The sequence below is a fragment of the Triticum aestivum genome, chromosome 6D (assembly GCF_018294505.1).
Source record: "Triticum aestivum cultivar Chinese Spring chromosome 6D, IWGSC CS RefSeq v2.1, whole genome shotgun sequence".
NCBI lineage: Eukaryota > Viridiplantae > Streptophyta > Magnoliopsida > Poales > Poaceae > Triticum > Triticum aestivum.
The window spans coordinates 13,647,735-13,665,031 of NC_057811.1; the positions used below are offsets into that span (position 1 = coordinate 13,647,735).

General features: G+C 44.4%; 1 protein-coding gene and 1 long non-coding RNA gene across 4 annotated transcripts; both read left to right on the forward strand.

The window, feature by feature from the left end:
• Positions 1 to 365: 365 nt before the first annotated feature.
• Positions 366 to 12,743, forward strand: LOC123140768 (uncharacterized). 3 transcript variants are annotated; one of them, XR_006470063.1, is made up of 6 exons: positions 366 to 902; positions 1,364 to 1,529; positions 1,610 to 1,957; positions 2,899 to 2,960; positions 12,534 to 12,579; positions 12,667 to 12,743. XR_006470063.1 is itself a non-coding variant. In XM_044560053.1 (4 exons), exons 2-4 carry the CDS (start codon positions 1,453 to 1,455, stop codon positions 2,957 to 2,959), a joined length of 486 nt encoding a protein of 161 aa, XP_044415988.1. In that variant the 5' UTR covers positions 368 to 902; positions 1,364 to 1,452; the 3' UTR covers positions 2,960 to 3,207. The 3 variants fall into 3 exon arrangements, 1 of the variants encoding a protein (XP_044415988.1); XR_006470064.1 differs by having other exon boundaries at positions 1,657 to 1,957; XM_044560053.1 differs by lacking the exons at positions 12,534 to 12,579; positions 12,667 to 12,743 and having other exon boundaries at positions 368 to 902; positions 2,899 to 3,207.
• Positions 12,744 to 12,872: 129 nt separating this feature from the next.
• LOC123140769 (uncharacterized) lies at positions 12,873 to 13,458 on the forward strand. Its single transcript, XR_006470065.1, has 3 exons — positions 12,873 to 12,923; positions 13,001 to 13,085; positions 13,426 to 13,458. It is a non-coding gene; the product is annotated as an uncharacterized lncRNA (long non-coding RNA).
• Positions 13,459 to 17,297: the final 3,839 nt, after the last annotated feature.

Below are 17,297 nucleotides of genomic sequence, written 5' to 3' on the forward strand. Positions count from 1 at the left end.
ACGGCATTCATGTGCCGATCCTTTCTGTGTGCACAGTGAGAGATTGTGCCAGCCAGGGTGGTCGACATCAGGGTTCTCCGCGAGAGCCAAAAAAATGGCATCCTTATCGGAGCATATAAACAACGCTAGAGTACCCGCCGTTCTGGGGCATCTACGTCCGCCGATCCATGCGGTGCGCTCGATCTACCAGCGCATGTACCTTTTACAGCTGTGTCAAAGGCTTAACCGTCCATCCTTCTTTACATCTTATTTTTACTTATGTGTGCCTAATGGGTGGGCCTCGTTTGCCTGAGGACCCAGCATTGCAGTGCGTTTTGCTAGCGTTCTGTGTGAGAGAGGAGGGGTCGCAGCGACGCCCGGTAAAAACCTAGATTCCACTCCCTCCCTCCTCCTCGACCTCCCTCTCCTCCTTTTCCTCCTCTCTCTCTCCCTTGCTGCGCCGCCGCCACCTCTCCTCCTTTTCCTCCTCTCTCTCCCTTGCTGCGCCGCTGGCTCTCCTCCTCTCTCTCTCCCGTGCCGCCCCACTCCTCCTTCTCCCCATGCTAGCCCCTCCACCTGCCATCTGCAGCGCCATAGGGGCGGTCAGATCGTTGGGGTGAGCAGGCGGCCATCTCTGGTGTGTCCTATGGAGGAGCGGGGGTGGGTGAGGATGATGGTGATGGCGACCAGAGGCCCATGGCAGTGGGATGGAGGAAAGATGCAGAAGGCCGGCAATAGGCGAGCCATGAGCCAAGGGACGGCGTTCCTTCTCTGCTGAGGATTTGGGGATTGCTCAGGTTTGGAGCAGCAAACCATGAAGATATGGGGTTGCACGGGAAGCCACCATGATTCGAGTTTGAATTGTCCCTGCAGCGGATTGGGGTGGATATGCTCGGCACCGGTGCACCACCCAGCATCCCTAGGTATAGCAGCCTTGAGCAACATCTCTTCCTAGCCTCGCCCCCGATCTACAACATTTTTTTGTCCCATATTGAGAGGTTGTAGATGTGCACAATAGTTGTTTGTGTAAATATCTGAGGGGAAAGACTACTCAGGGAAGGTTTTGATATTTATGCCTCTTCTTTTGTTTGAAGAGGTGAGCTTTTATTATGGATATTTACAATGGTGTGTTACTTCAAGTGCACCTCTGTTGTTCATGATATTTGGGCAATTTTGTTGTTGAACATATTTACAGTAATATCATAACATTAAAGAAATCTTTACTATTTAGTTGTGTGCTATTACTTTTAGGATTGTAAGATTTGAAGTCCTCAAAATATCTGAGAAACACCAAGGTCGACTATTTCTTCCAGTCTTAGTATGCATTTAAGTCATATCTAAACTGATGGATACTGGTATTTTGGTGTTCTTGTTTATTGCACAGGCAGCAAAAGGATGATGGGGAGACCAAGCGAAGTATTCATGATGCTCTGTGTGTTGCAAGGAATCTGATCATCAACAACTCAATTGTGTATGGTGGTGGCTAAGCAGAAATATCTTGCTCAATCGTTGTTGAAGCTGCAGCGGATCGACATCCTGAAGTTGAGCAGGTAATTGTGGTCTTGGAGCTGGTACTACAAAAGAAAGCCATATATGTTTTAGAAGTGATTGTTCTTCTTTGTACTTTCAGTACGCAATCAGGGTGTTTCCTGATGCTTTGGATGCTATTTCCACTAGCTTTACCTGAAAACAGTGGTGGCGCTGGTCGGTCGTCGCCTCTCCACCGGCTATTGTTTGGCGGCGTCAAGCAGAACGCTGAGGATGCGCCGCTCTGTCTCAGGGCTCAACGCCCTCTTGGACGCAGAGGTTGGCAGGTTCTCGCTCTTCACCGGGGCTCCGGCGGTCGTGCTTGGTGTGGCAGCGCTGGACAGCGGCAAGAAGGAAGAGCATGGGCGGCCCGCGATGCCAGGCCCCTGGCCCTCCTCCCTCAAGCTCAAGGCGGCGATGAGATGGTTGGAATGGTGCTGCTGCTCCGTAGGTACTAGCTTCTGCAGTGTCTCTTGCTCCCTCAATTTCCTTGCCTCCTCTTGAATTCAATGGACGCAGAACATGTTTTGACAAATTGGGCTGTGTGCACCCTGTTTGTGTGACGGCAAGAAGGGAGAAGCAAGAGATATATTATTTTTGCTTCGGTTAGTAAAGGAATAATGAAGTGGTATTTATTCGGTTATCACCCGTTCAATATTTTGAATTGTGCTTATGCTTATTGCAGCCAGGTGATTAGGGTGAATTGATTGCTCTTGGCTCCCAAATACTTCTATCAATGGCTCATGTTCAAAATACAAATAGGATATGTCACTGCATCTTATTCCCAAAGAAGTGTTGTGCTCTCCTTTGTTGTGAGCTCGTCACCAGTTGCGCTCGCGTCTATGCTGTTCTTGTGCCGGTGCTTACCATCTCTTTAAGGCGTATTATGAATGAGTTGCAGTAATACTCTTATGATTATAATGCATGAAAATCTGTGTCAACATAAGTGTACTGGTGACTTGACTTCGGACTGTAATTTAGTCTCTGTTATTGTTACTTGTGCCCAAGTAGCCACATTTCTGCTGACCGAGCATTCTGTCTGTAGTACCGAAAAATGCCCAGAACATTATGACTGGGTAAACATTATTTAGTTGTATGTGAAAATTTGGGTAAAGCTTGTGGCTCCTGAATGGAAAGGAAGTATGGGTCAAGAAAACCTAGGCTGGTTGAGAAAATACACGAGTAGACGGTCATGGATTACATGGCCTAATTTGCTAAATGAACAATGGTCGAAGAAACGGTTGACATGCGCATCCTTTTTTTTGTAAACTGCAGGCCTTGATGGATGTGTCAGTTCAGTTTTCTTCATTTTAGTTTTTTGTTTCTGCAGCGAGATCTTATGCAGGATAAGTCAGTGATAGTAGTATGGGATAATCACTTTTGTAGGTTCAGGGAATCAGGTTTTATGCTCGGTGGGGATGTTGTTTGTCTACTTTTATCTTATGCAAAATAAGGTTGGGATTATATTATGGGGCAATTTGTTTTTGTAGGTTCAGCAATCAGTTTTTGGGATAATCAGTTTTTTTGTGGCATAACTAATTGTGAACTGTATCAGTGTAGATTTAGTTTTTCCTGAGTTTTGTGTAGCCTGTCATCTTTGCTTTTCTGTGTTTTCTCCATTTTATTTTCAGTTTTGCTGCCAGATAGGCAATGAGTCAGTAGATCATGTTTTCACCTTGTTTTATTCAGGCATATTTTAGTTTTAAATATTCCCCAGTGATATTCATTCGTTCAGATCAAACTTTTTAGACCCTTAACGCAAATGTACAGGGGTATAGTTGGGGGAGGCGTTACAGACAAATCTCCAGACTGAAACTTCTTTTGTCCAGCGTAATGAGGCTTTTTTAGCGCTCCTTGGTCCGTAATGCTTCAACTTTTTTCTGTCTACTTGCAGTTTCCAATCGCTGCATCTTTTTACCTCCTACTTCATGATGTGTGTGCTGTATTATGTTGGAAATATGCCCTAGAGGCAATAATAAAATGGTTATTATTATATTTCCTTGTTCATGATAATTGTCTATTGTTCATGATAATTGTCTATTGTTCATGCTATAATTGTGTTATCCGAAAATCGTAATACATGTGTGAATACATAGACCACAACATGTCCCTAGTGAGCCTCTAGTTGACTAGCTTGTTGATCAACAGATAGTCCATGGACATTGGATGTCATTGATAACGGGATCACATCATTAGGAGAATGATGTGATGGACAAGACCCAATCCTAAGCATAGCACAAGATCGTGTAGTTCGTTTGCTAGAGCTTTTCCAAATGTCAAGTATCATTTCCTTAGACAATGAGATTGTGCAACTCCCGGATACCATAGGAGTGCTTTGGGTGTGCCAAACGTCACAATGTAACTGGGTGGCTATAAAGGTGCACTACGGGTATCTCCGAAAGTGTCTGTTGGGTTGGCACGAATCGAGACTGGGATTTGTCACTCCGTATGATGGAGAGGTATCTCTGGGCCCACTCGGTAATGCATCATCATAATGAGCTCAATGTGACCAAGTGTTTGGTCACGGGATCATGCATTACGGTACGAGTAAAGTGACTTGCCGGCAACGAGATTGAACAAGGATTGGGATACTGACGATCGAATCTCGGGCAAGTAACGTACCGATTGACAAAGGGAATTGTATACGGGATTGATTGAATCCTCGACATCGTGGTTCATCCGATGAGATCATCGTGGAACATGTGGGAGCCAACATGGGTATCCAGATCCCGCTGTTGGTTATTGACCGGAGAGTCGTCTCGGTCATGTCTGCATGTCTCCCGAACCCGTAGGGTCTACACACTTAAGGTTCGGTGACGCTAGAGTTGTAGAGATATTAGTATGCGGTTAACCGAAAGTTGTTCGGAGTCCCGGATGAGATCCCGGACGTCACGAGGAGTTCCGGAATGGTCCGGAGGTAAAGATTTATATATGGGAAGTCCTATTTTGGCCACCGGAAAATGTTCGGGATTTTTCGGTATTGTACCGGGAAGGTTCTAGAAGGTTCCGAAGTGGGGCCCACCTGCATGGGGGGACCCACATGAACGTGGGTAGTGGGGGCAAGGCCCCACACCCCTGGTCAAGGCGCACCAAGATCCCACCTTAGAAGGAATAAGATCATATCCCGAAGGATAAGATCAAGATCCCTAAAAAGGGGGATAACAATCGGTGGGGAAGGGAAATGATGGATTTCTTTCCCCCACCTTTGCCAACGCCCCAATGGACTTGGAGGGCAAGAAACCAGCCCCCTCCACCCCTATATATAGTGGGGAGGCGCATGGGAGCAGCACCCCAAGCCCTGGCGCCTCCCTCCCTCCCGTGACACCTCTTCCTCCCCGCTTGCGCTTGGCGAAGCCCTGCCGGGATCCCGCTACTTCCACCACCACGCCGTCGTGCTGCTGGATCTCCATCAACTTCTCCTCCCCCTTGCTGGATCAAGAAGGAGGAGACGTCCCCGCTCCGTACGTGTGTTGAACGCGGAGGTGCCGTCCGTTCGGCGCTAGGATCATCGGTGATTTGGATCACGACGAGTACGACTCCATCAACCCCGTTCTCTTGAACGCTTCCGCGCGCGATCTACAAGGGTATGTAGATGCACTCCCCTCTCTCTCGTTGCTAGATGACTCCATAGATTGATCTTGGTGATACGTAGAAAATTTTAAATTTCTGCTACGATCCCCAACAGTGGCATCATGAGCTAGGTCTATGCGTAGTTTCTATGCACGAGTAGAACACAAACTTGTTGTGGGAGTAGATGTTGTCAATTTTCTTGCCACTACTAGTCTTATCTTGTTTCGGCGGCATCGTGGGATGAAGCGGCCCGGACCGACCTTACACGTACGCTTACGTGAGACAGGTTCCACCGACTGACATGCACTAGTTGCATAAGGTGGCTAGCGGGTGTCTGTCTCTCCCACTTTAGTCGAATCGGATTCGATGAAAAGGGTCCTTATGAAGGGTAAATAGAAGTTGGCATATCACGTTGTGGTTTTACGTAGGTAAGAAACGTTCTTGCTAGAAACCTATAGAAGCCACGTAAAAACATGCAACAACAATTAGAGGACGTCTAACTTGTTTTTGCAGCATATGCCTTGTGATGTGATATGGCCAAAAGGATGTGATGAATGAAATATATGTGATGTATGAGATTGATCATGTTCTTGTAATAGGAATCACGACTTGCATGTCGATGAGTATGACAACCGGCAGGAGCCATAGGAGTTGTCTTTATTTTTGTATGACCTGCGTGTCATTGAATAACGCCATGTAAATTACTTTACTTTATTGCTAAACACGTTAGCCATAGAAGTAGAAGTAATCGTTGGCGTGACAACTTCATGAAGACACGATGATGGAGATCATGGTGTCATGCCGGTGACGAAGATGATCATGGCGCCCCGAAGATGGAGATCAAAGGAGCAATATGATACTGGCCATATCATGTCACTATTTGATTGCATGTGATGTTTATCATGTTTTACATCTTATTTGCTTAGAACGACGGTAGCTTAAATAAGATGATCCCTCGCAATAATTTCAAGAAAGTGTTCCCCCTAACTGTGCACCGTTGCGAAGGTTCGTTGTTTCGAAGCACCACGTGATGATCGGGTGTGATAGATTCTAACGTTCGAATACAACGGGTGTAAGCCAGATTTACACACGCAATACACTTAGGTTGACTTGACGAGCCTAGCATGTACAGACATGGCCTCGGAACACGGAAGACCGAAAGGTCGAGCATGAGTCGTATAGAAGATACGATCAACATGAAGATGTTCACCGATGTTGACTAGTCCGTCTCACGTGATGATCGGACACGGCCTAGTTGACTCGGATCATGTTTCACTTAGATGACTAGAGGGATGTCTATCTGAGTGGGAGTTCATTGAATAATTTGATTAGATGAACTTAATTATCATGAACTTAGTCTAAAATCTTTACAATATGTCTTGTAGATCAAATGGCCCACGCTAATGTTGCCCTCAACTTCAACGCGTTCCTAGAGAAAACCAAGCTGAAAGATGATGGCAGCAACTATACGGACTGGGTCCGGAACCTGAGGATCATCCTCATAGCTGCCAAGAAAGATTATGTCCTAGAAGCACCGCTAGGTGACGCACCCATCCCAGAGAACCAAGACGTTATGAACGCTTGGCAGCAGCGTGCTGATGATTACTCCCTCGTTCAGTGCGGCATGCTTTACAGCTTAGAACCGGGGCTCCAAAAGCGTTTTGAGCAACACGGAGCATATGAGATGTTCGAAGAGCTGAAAATGGTTTTCCAAGCTCATGCCCGGGTCGAGAGATATGAAGTCTCCGACAAGTTCTTCAGTTGTAAGATGGAGGAAAATAGTTCTGTCAGTGAGCACATACTCAAAATGTCTGGGTTACACAACCGCTTGACTCAGCTGGGAGTTAATCTCCCGGATGACGCGGTCATTGACAGAATCCTTCAGTCGCTTCCACCGAGCTACAAGAGCTTTGTGATGAACTTCAATATGCAGGGGATGGAAAAGACCATTCCTGAGGTATATTCAATGCTGAAATCAGCGGAGGTGGAGATCAAAAAGGAACATCAAGTGTTGATGGTGAATAAAACCACTAAGTTCAAGAAAGGCAAGGGTAAGAAGAACTTCAAGAAGGACGGCAAGGGAGTTGCCGCGCCCGGTAAGCCAGTTGCCGGGAAGAAGCCAAAGAATGGACCCAAGCCTGAGACTGAGTGCTTTTATTGCAAGGGAAGTGGTCACTGGAAGCGGAACTGCCCCAAGTACTTAGCGGACAAGAAGGCCGGCAACACCAAAGGTATATGTGATATACATGTTATTGATGTGTACCTTACCAGCACTCGTAGTAGCTCCTGGGTATTTGATACCGGTGCGGTTGCTCATATTTGTAACTCAAAGCAGGAGCTGCGGAATAAACGGAGACTGGCAAAGGACGAGGTGACGATGCGCGTCGGGAATGGTTCCAAGGTCGATGTGATCGCCGTCGGCACGCTACCTCTACATTTACCTACGGGATTAGTTTTAAACCTCAATAATTGTTATTTAGTGCCAGCTTTGAGCATGAACATTGTATCAGGATCTCGTTTAATTCGAGATGGCTACTCATTTAAATCCGAGAATAATGGTTGTTCTATTTATATGAGAGATATGTTTTATGGTCATGCCCCGCTGGTTAATGGTTTATTCTTAATGAATCTCGAACGTAGTGTTACACATATTCATAGTGTGAATACCAAAAGATGTAAGGTTGATAATGATAGTCCCACATACTTGTGGCACTGCCGTCTTGGTCACATTGGTGTCAAACGCATGAAGAAGCTCCATGCAGATGGACTTTTGGAGTCTCTTGATTACGAATCATTTGACACGTGCGAACCATGCCTCATGGGTAAGATGACCAAGACTCCGTTCTCCGGAACAATGGAGCGAGCAACCAACTTATTGGAAATCATACATACTGATGTGTGCGGTCCAATGAGTGTTGAGGCTCGCGGTGGCTATCGTTATGTTCTCACTCTCACTGATGACTTGAGTAGATATGGGTATGTCTACCTAATGAAACACAAGTCTGAGACCTTTGAAAAGTTCAAGGAATTTCAGAGTGAGGTTGAGAATCAACGTGACAGGAAAATAAAGTTCTTACGATCAGATCGTGGAGGGGAATATTTGAGTCACGAATTTGGCACACACTTAAGGAAATGTGGAATAGTTTCACAACTCACGCCGCCTGGAACACCTCAGCGAAATGGTGTGTCCGAACGTCGTAATCGCACTCTATTGGATATGGTGCGATCTATGATGTCTCTTACCGATCTACCGCTCTCATTTTGGGGCTATGCTTTAGAGACTGCCGCATTCACTTTAAATAGGGCTCCGTCGAAATCCGTTGAGACGACACCGTATGAATTATGGTTTGGGAAGAAACCTAAGCTGTCGTTTCTAAAAGTTTGGGGATGCGATGCTTATGTCAAGAAACTTCAACCTGAAAAGCTCGAACCCAAGTCGGAAAAATGCGTCTTCATAGGATACCCTAAGGAAACCATTGGGTATACCTTCTACCTCAGATCCGAAGGCAAGATCTTTGTTGCCAAGAACGGGTCCTTTCTGGAGAAAGAGTTTCTCTCGAAAGAAGTAAGTGGGAGGAAAGTGGAACTTGATGAAGTACTACCTCTTGAACCGGAAAGTAGCGCAGCTCAGGAAGATGTTCCTGTGGTGCCTGCACCGACTAGAGAGGAAGTTAATGATGATGATGATCAAGGTACTTCGGATCAAGCTCCTACTGAACTTCGTAGGTCCACAAGGACACGTTCCGCGCCAGAGTGGTACGGCAACCCTGTCTTGGAAATCATGTTGTTAGACAACGGTGAACCTTCGAACTATGAAGAAGCAATGGCGGGCCCAGATTCCGACAAATGGCTTGAAGCCATGCAATCCGAGATAGGATCCATGTATGAAAACAAAGTGTGGACTTTGACAGACTTGCCCGATGATCGGCGAGCGATAGAAAACAAATGGATCTTTAAGAAGAAGACAGACGCGGATGGTAATGTTACCATCTATAAAGCTCGACTTGTCGCTAAGGGTTATCGACAAGTTCAAGGGGTTGACTACGATGAGACTTTCTCACCCGTAGCGAAGCTGAAGTCCGTCCGAATCATGTTAGCAATTGCCGCATACTATGATTATGAGATATGGCAAATGGACGTCAAAACGGCATTCCTTAACGGCTTTCTTAAGGAAGAATTGTATATGATGCAGCCGGAAGGTTTTGTCGATCCTAAGAATGCTAACAAGGTATGCAAGCTCCAGCGCTCCATCTATGGGCTGGTGCAAGCATCTCGGAGTTGGAACATTCGATTTGATGAGATGATCAAAGCGTTTGGGTTTACACAGACTTATGGAGAAGCCTGTGTTTACAAGAAAGTGAGTGGGAGCTCTGTAGCATTTCTCATATTATATGTGGATGACATACTGTTGATGGGAAATGATATAGAATTCTTGGGAAGCATAAAGGCCTACTTGAACAAGTGTTTTTCAATGAAGGACCTTGGAGAAGCTGCTTATATATTAGGCATCAAGATCTATAGAGATAGATCAAGACGCCTCATTGGTCTTTCACAAAGTACGTACCTTGACAAGATATTGAAGAAGTTCAATATGGATCAGTCCAAGAAGGGGTTCTTGCCTGTATTGCAAGGTGTGCAATTGAGCACGGCTCAATGCCCGACCACGGCAGAAGATAGAGAAAAGATGAGTGTCGTCCCCTATGCCTCGGCCATAGGGTCTATTATGTATGCCATGCTGTGTACCAGACCTGATGTAAACCTTGCCGTAAGTTTGGTAGGAAGGTACCAAAGTAATCCCGGCATGGAACACTGGACAGCGGTCAAGAATATCCTGAAGTACCTGAAGAGGACTAAGGATATGTTTCTCGTTTATGGAGGTGACGAAGAGCTCGTCGTAAAGGGTTACGTCGATGCTAGTTTCGACACAGATCTGGATGACTCTAAGTCACAAACCGGATACGTGTATATTTTGAATGGTGGGGCAGTAAGCTGGTGCAGTTGCAAGCAAAGCGTTGTGGCGGGATCTACATGTGAAGCGGAATACATGGCGGCCTCAGAGGCAGCACAAGAAGCAATCTGGGTGAAGGAGTTCATTACCGACCTAGGAGTTATTCCCAATGCGTCGGGCCCGATGACTCTCTTCTGTGACAACACTGGAGCTATTGCCCTTGCCAAGGAGCCCAGGTTTCACAGGAAGACCAGGCATATCAAGCGTCGCTTCAACTCCATTCGTGAAAATGTTCAAAATGGAGACATAGATATTTGTAAAGTACATACGGACCTGAATGTAGCAGATCCGTTGACTAAACCTCTCCCTAGAGCAAAACATGATCAACACCAGAACTCTATGGGTGTTCGATTCATCACAATGTAACTAGATTATTGACTCTAGTGCAAGTGGGAGACTGTTGGAAATATGCCCTAGAGGCAATAATAAAATGGTTATTATTATATTTCCTTGTTCATGATAATTGTCTATTGTTCATGCTATAATTGTGTTATCCGGAAATCGTAATACATGTGTGAATACATAGACCACAACATGTCCCTAGTGAGCCTCTAGTTGACTAGCTCATTGATCAACAGATAGTCATGGTTTCCTGACTATGGACATTGGATGTCATTGATAACGGGATCACATCATTAGGAGAATGATGTGATGGACAAGACCCAATCCTAAGCATAGCACAAGATCGTGTAGTTCGTTTGCTAGAGCTTTTCCAAATGTCAAGTATCATTTCCTTAGACCATGAGATTGTGCAACTCCCGGATACCATAGGAGTGCTTTGGGTGTGCCAAACGTCACAACGTAACTGGGTGGCTATAAAGGTGCACTACGGGTATCTCCGAAAGTGTCTGTTGGGTTGGCACGAATCGAGACTGGGATTTGTCACTCCGTATGACGGAGAGGTATCTCTGGGCCCACTCGGTAATGCATCATCATAATGAGCTCAATGTGACCAAGTGTTTGGTCACGGGATCATGCATTACGGTACGAGTAAAGTGACTTGCCGGTAACGAGATTGAACAAGGTATTGGGATACCGACGATCGAATCTCGGGCAAGTAACGTACCGATTGACAAAGGGAATTGTATACGGGATTGATTGAATCCTCGACATCGTGGTTCATCCGATGAGATCATCGTGGAACATGTGGGAGCCAACATGGGTATCCAGATCCCGCTGTTGGTTATTGACCGGAGAGTCGTCTCGGTCATGTCTGCATGTCTCCCGAACCCGTAGGGTCTACACACTTAAGGTTCGGTGACGCTAGAGTTGTAGAGATATTAGTATGCGGTTAACCGAAAGTTGTTCGGAGTCCCGGATGAGATCCCGGACGTCACGAGGAGTTCCGGAATGGTCCGGAGGTAAAGATTTATATATGGGAAGTCCTATTTTGGCCACCGGAAAATGTTCGGGATTTTTCGGTATTGTACCGGGAAGGTTCTAGAAGGTTCCGAAGTGGGGCCCACCTGCATGGGGGACCCACATGAACGTGGGTAGTGGGGGCAAGGCCCCACACCCCTGGTCAAGGCGCACCAAGATCCCACCTTAGAAGGAATAAGATCATATCCCGAAGGGATAAGATCAAGATCCCTAAAAAAGGGGGATAACAATCGGTGGGGAAGGGAAATGATGGGATTTCTTTCCCCCACCTTTGCCAACGCCCCAATGGACTTGGAGGGCAAGAAACCAGCCCCCTCCACCCCTATATATAGTGGGGAGGCGCATGGGAGCAGCACCCCAAGCCCTGGCGCCTCCCTCCCTCCCGTGACACCTCTTCCTCCCCGCTTGCGCTTGGCGAAGCCCTGCCGGGATCCCGCTACTTCCACCACCACGCCGTCGTGCTTCTGGATCTCCATCAACTTCTCCTCCCCCCTTGCTGGATCAAGAAGGAGGAGACGTCCCCGCTCCGTACGTGTGTTGAACGCGGAGGTGCCGTCCGTTCGGCGCTAGGATCATCGGTGATTTGGATCACGACGAGTACGACTCCATCAACCCCGTTCTCTTGAACGCTTCCGTGCGCGATCTACAAGGGTATGTAGATGCACTCCCCTCTCTCTCGTTGCTAGATGACTCCATAGATTGATCTTGGTGATACGTAGAAAATTTTAAATTTCTGCTACGATCCCGAACATATTACTCAGCATGCGGATATACTCAGGGGCAGGCAGGGATGCGTTCAGTGTGTACTCCCTCTTATTTTCTTTCTTTGTATCGGAGTATTTCATTTGTATCAGTTTATCTTATTTTCTTTTTTTATTGGATTATTCGTTGTTCTTCTAAGGGTTGTCAATGGCATAAAATGGGTTCTGTAAACTTCATTTCTATATAATCATTTAATTATTTATCAAGCAGTTGCCACTGTAAAATATTATCATCAGGCCATTGTTACCCTCACATTAACTTTTTGCCTGAAGAGCTATGTGATACAGAAAAGAGCCTTTCCTTTCAGGCACTGCAAAGGAGAGTATGATACCAGGATCAACTAGCTAGGCAAGGTATGGAGGTGTATAATTCACTTGCTCTGTACTCTCAAGCATATGGGATCTAATGTTCCTGATGAAGATATTTCCCTCCTTCCACAGGCTTTTTGCTAAGGTTAAATAAGAAGAGATTGCACTTTTAAGAAGACCTCTTGTTGACTATTCAGTGAAGGTACCATGCATACTGCATACAAAATATTACATTACCTTTTTTACCCCCTTCCACGTGCTCTGTTTTCACTTTCGGTATGCATCCACAAAATCTAACTGGACTCTCTTGGTCTGAGGTCTTGTATTTCGAAGCCAAAATACTTAATGAGAAACATATTATGGAAAAGCGCATTGCATATATGCGAATGGTAAGTATCTTTATCTTACCAGGTTAAAATACTATCTTGGAGTACACCAGACTAATTGTATAACACATTGTTTTCAGGCATTTGATCAGCAGCAACAAGATTTGGTTGATGTTGCATCAAAATCTTTAGCCTATAGACAAGACATAATCCCAACATGTCAAGGTATTGTGTTCTCTCTATTGATTTTGACATCACTTCATAATATCGGTTGTCAGCCTGTTCTTCTCACATTAAGACATCATCGTTCAGTTATATGTACTAATTAGTCGCATGTGCTTTTGTTGGGCTTGTCAGTATCCTATTTGCCTGGAGAAATACATGTTGTGGTAAGCCGTAATTGTTAGTCTTGCTCATATGCATCCACAAAGGGTATCCGCCATTTTCGTTGTGGTACTCTTGAATCAGAGTTATTTTTTTATGCCGCTCTTGTTCTCCATTCATATTGATTTAGTAGCAAGTTATAGGTTAAATTTTGACATCGGATAAAATTCTTTGCAACCAGAGGGTCAATGTCAAAGAGTCATATTTATCCAGCAGTCCTTCCTGTAGAAAGCAAGAACTTTTTTGATGCCGCTCTTGTTTTCCATTCATATTGATTTACTAGCAAGTTGTAGGTTAAATTTTGACATCGGATAAAATTCTTTGCAACCAGAGGGTCAATGTCAAAGAGTCATATTTATCTAGCGGTCCTTCCGGTCGAAAGCAAGATTTTTTTTATGCTGCTCTTGTTCTCCATTCATATTGATTTACTAGCAAGTTGTAGGTTAAATTTTGACATCGGATAAAATTCTTTGCTACCAGAGGGTCAATGTCAAAGAGTCATATTTATCCAGCGGTCTGTTCTGTCGAAAGCAAGAAAATGTTCTGAAAGGTTTGTTGACAGTTATACAAGGTTCATCGACTTATCTTTTTCTTTGTCATTACTTTGAATTTGTAGATTTGATGATATGTTGTCATGTTCTCTATTTCACCACTGTCATGAGGGCTTATAGTTCTGCCATTTTACATATGTACGGTTTCTCCATTCGCTCAACCCAGAATATGGAATTGCTGGAATTTTTGGAATGTTGGCAAGTTCCCTTCCTTCTTCGCCTCCCTCCATTACATCCCCAAGGATTCATAACTTTCTCATTTTAGTTGTCTTTTCAAGAGTTTTGTTAAATTCTTGATGAACTGCACATACGCAGCACAAGGCTTATCAGACATGGTTTTATTTTGAGAACCTTTTAGGTAAATATGAGTATGATTTTATTATTTTCGTGGATGTAATTTTAAAAGTTCACATTTCTCTTTTTTTTTATAAAATGGACTTGCCCAATATCAATATTGTCTCGAGTAAGAAATTAATCTTTTGTTTGCCTAAAATTTTGATTCATGTAAATTTTATAGTTGGTTTATTTCACAGGTTTGGTTTCTTTATCAGAGGTTGCTTGATCTGATGGTGGATGAAACTTGGTTTGGTTGGGACTGAGTCATTTTGGCTCTTCTTGGTGGCACTAATTACGTATTTATACCGAGAATCAATAAACATGAGGCAGGCTGACCAGCTTCAAATACGTAATTAGTTGCCACATAGCGGTTGTCACTGGAGACTTGACCAGCCTGGACTTTACGTACTTCCTGTGTTATTTCTTCTTTGATTTAGGGAAAATCAATTGCATGAGATAAGTGTCAAAATTAGTACTCGCCGACACTTACTTTGGGACACTTGTAAATAGGTGTCAGTTCTAATTTATCTCACTCTCGGTTTTCACATCTGATTCGGGGTCTTGAGCCCTCCTCATTCATTTGAACATGTGATTTATTTTTATTTCTACTATAAATTGAGCTAATTAGAAATTCTATAAATGTGTTTTTCTTGATAAATTAAAGCTTCTGATGATGTGTACTGGATTTTCATGTCTTTTCTTTCATCATAGATCAGTTAGGTATTATCCAGGCCCATGTACCCGTCCTTGATGATGGCTTCCATGAGCTAAGGTTGCAAGGGTAAACTAAGTTGGGATTTTGCAGCGGTGAGGGTCACAACTATCGGTGGAGATGAAGCTAACGAGCTCACAAAAATTCTACAGATTCATCAAACACCGAAGGAGGTTAGTGTGTACCTGAGCGGCAACAGCGCCCGTTATGGTCTTGTTGGAGCCTCCCTTGCTGTGGAAAGTCACCAGCTTCAGGGAGCGACAGTGGCAACTACAAGGATTTGGCTCGTTGATACGAGCAACGGCGACCCCATTTGTCCATTCCGCAGCTCCGAGCTGCAGCGGGAGCTGCCGGGCTGCTGAGATGCAGATGGAGCTGTTGCGCCTCCGAGCTGCCGGGGCGCCGAGATGCAGATGCAGCCAGTGGGAGCCGCTCTGGCGCCAAGCTGCAGCGTGAGCCGCCCACGAAGATGGAGCCCAAGGTGCCCTCGTCCACCTCCTCCTGGTGCTTTCTCACTTCACTTCAGCATGAGTAAGGGGGAGGGGAACCGGATGAAGAACTGGTCGATGGAACCAAGGATGCCAGACACGTTGTTGGCGTTCTGGGTCCTGGTGGCAGTCCGTGAAGCAACTATTGACGTGTGTTTTTGTCCCTCGGCACATGTATCTTAAGGGCATGACTGTAATTTTCTTTATCTTTGAGGTTTGTCATGTTACTCAAATTGTAATCCTGGTGGAGCCTTTTGGTTCTGGTTTTAATGAAAGCAGGGAGCCCCCCTCTTTGGGAGGGCAGGGCTCGGAGTTTGCCAAAAAAGGACTAGTAGTCAACCACGGAGCAGAAGATTTGAACAGAATTACAAATTTGCCAAGGGGCAGTAGAGCCGTTTTGCATGGTGCTATGCAAATCGGTAGTATTTTTCACTTATGCATGTGTTATCATGAAGAACTTCGTTGCCGCACAAACCGTGAAAAAAAAATGTCTTCGGATCAAAGAGAGATTATAGGTTGTACTTCGTTACAAATCACAAATCAGTCACATATGCATGGTTTGAATATTTGGCTCGCTGTCGCTTTTTGCCTGATACAGTACATACACAGCCATCTTATGTCCAGTCCTGATACACTAGCAATTTCATACTAATGGCCTGTGAAATTAGGTCCAATAAAACCAGTCTCACTATATTAAGACACATGAATCACTGTTAAACATGCCAACTGAAACCACAGCGTGATAAATCAGCTTAATTATTCCACTACTTTCCAGATGACAGCAGTTAAACAAGAGGAGGCAGACACAGCTAGTGATATCAGCGGTGTCCAAATTACCCATTGTAATGCTCAAAAACATGCTTATAATTGTTTGTACATCGGAAAGAATATTGCTTCTTCTTCACTAATGCGTGCTATTTGATCAGTCTCTTTTTTAATTAACACATATGCATGCAAGTTGATCAACAATCTAATAAAACAAACTTATTCCAGGGTCCAATAGGTGTTCTGTTTGCTATTCATTAATGCTCTAGTGGATAACAGATGACGACCTATATCATCTAATCTTTACATAAATAGTTTCAAACTGACACACTCATCTATCTTGGGAAGCATCCAATCTGATCTGCTTAACATCATGGGATTTGACTTGGTTTTCTCCAATAGCTCAATATAGCTAAATACAGGAAAATGATTATATTCGTATGGTGATTGCCTGATACTCCCTCCGTTCCACAATACATGCCTTCCATTTGTCAAAATATAGATGTAACTAGACATGTTTTAGTATATAGGTACATCTATTTTTGGACAAATGGAAGTCAAGTATTTTGGAACGGAGGGAGTAGGTGATACTTGTAAAAAGGTCCACTTATATATAGACAAAAGAGAGTTGCATATGGAATTAAGTTGCTCATTGCACCTCACCAATAGTATGAGACCTCACTAGAAAGTTGTGACTTACACCACACCACACAATTACTGTGACATTTACCGGCAAATTTTTATCCTATTGGGTGGACAGGCAATAATTGGTTTTGTTAGACTCAAGAAAAAGAAGGAAATACTTGATTATGTCGATAGAACTTAATTTGGCAACGCATTGGCACCCGTTTTCTTATTATTAATGGAACAACTACACAGTTAGCATACTTGAAAACACAAAAATACACAATATTTAAGAATTTCTTCACACTAATATGATGGTAAGATAGCAGCCAGAAAAGTATGAGATTGGTCCATGCTAATGTTGACGTTGCAAAGCACTATCATTAACTGTGAGACACCATCATTAAAGCGCACTTCGCTGCATCGGTTATGTGTAGTACTGCTTGCAAACTCTTTCTTTGGCTGGTTGTCATGGGATGTGTCTGGACAGAGGCCATCTCGCAAAGCGTGATTTTCGCTCATAATGATGCATGCTCTTTCTGCAGTATTTCGCAAGAATCGGCACATCATCTCTTCA

Coding starts and splice junctions, on each gene's coding strand:
- LOC123140768 (XM_044560053.1), top strand. CDS start 1,453: ATGGTGGTGGCTAAGCAGAAATATCTTGCTCAATCGTTGTTGAAGCTG. Junction 1,530..1,609: donor GACATCCTGAAGTTGAGCAG/GTAATTGTGGTC, acceptor TTGTACTTTCAG/TACGCAATCAGGGTGTTTCC. Junction 1,958..2,898: donor ATGGTGCTGCTGCTCCGTAG/GTACTAGCTTCT, acceptor TTGTAGGTTCAG/GGAATCAGGTTTTATGCTCG.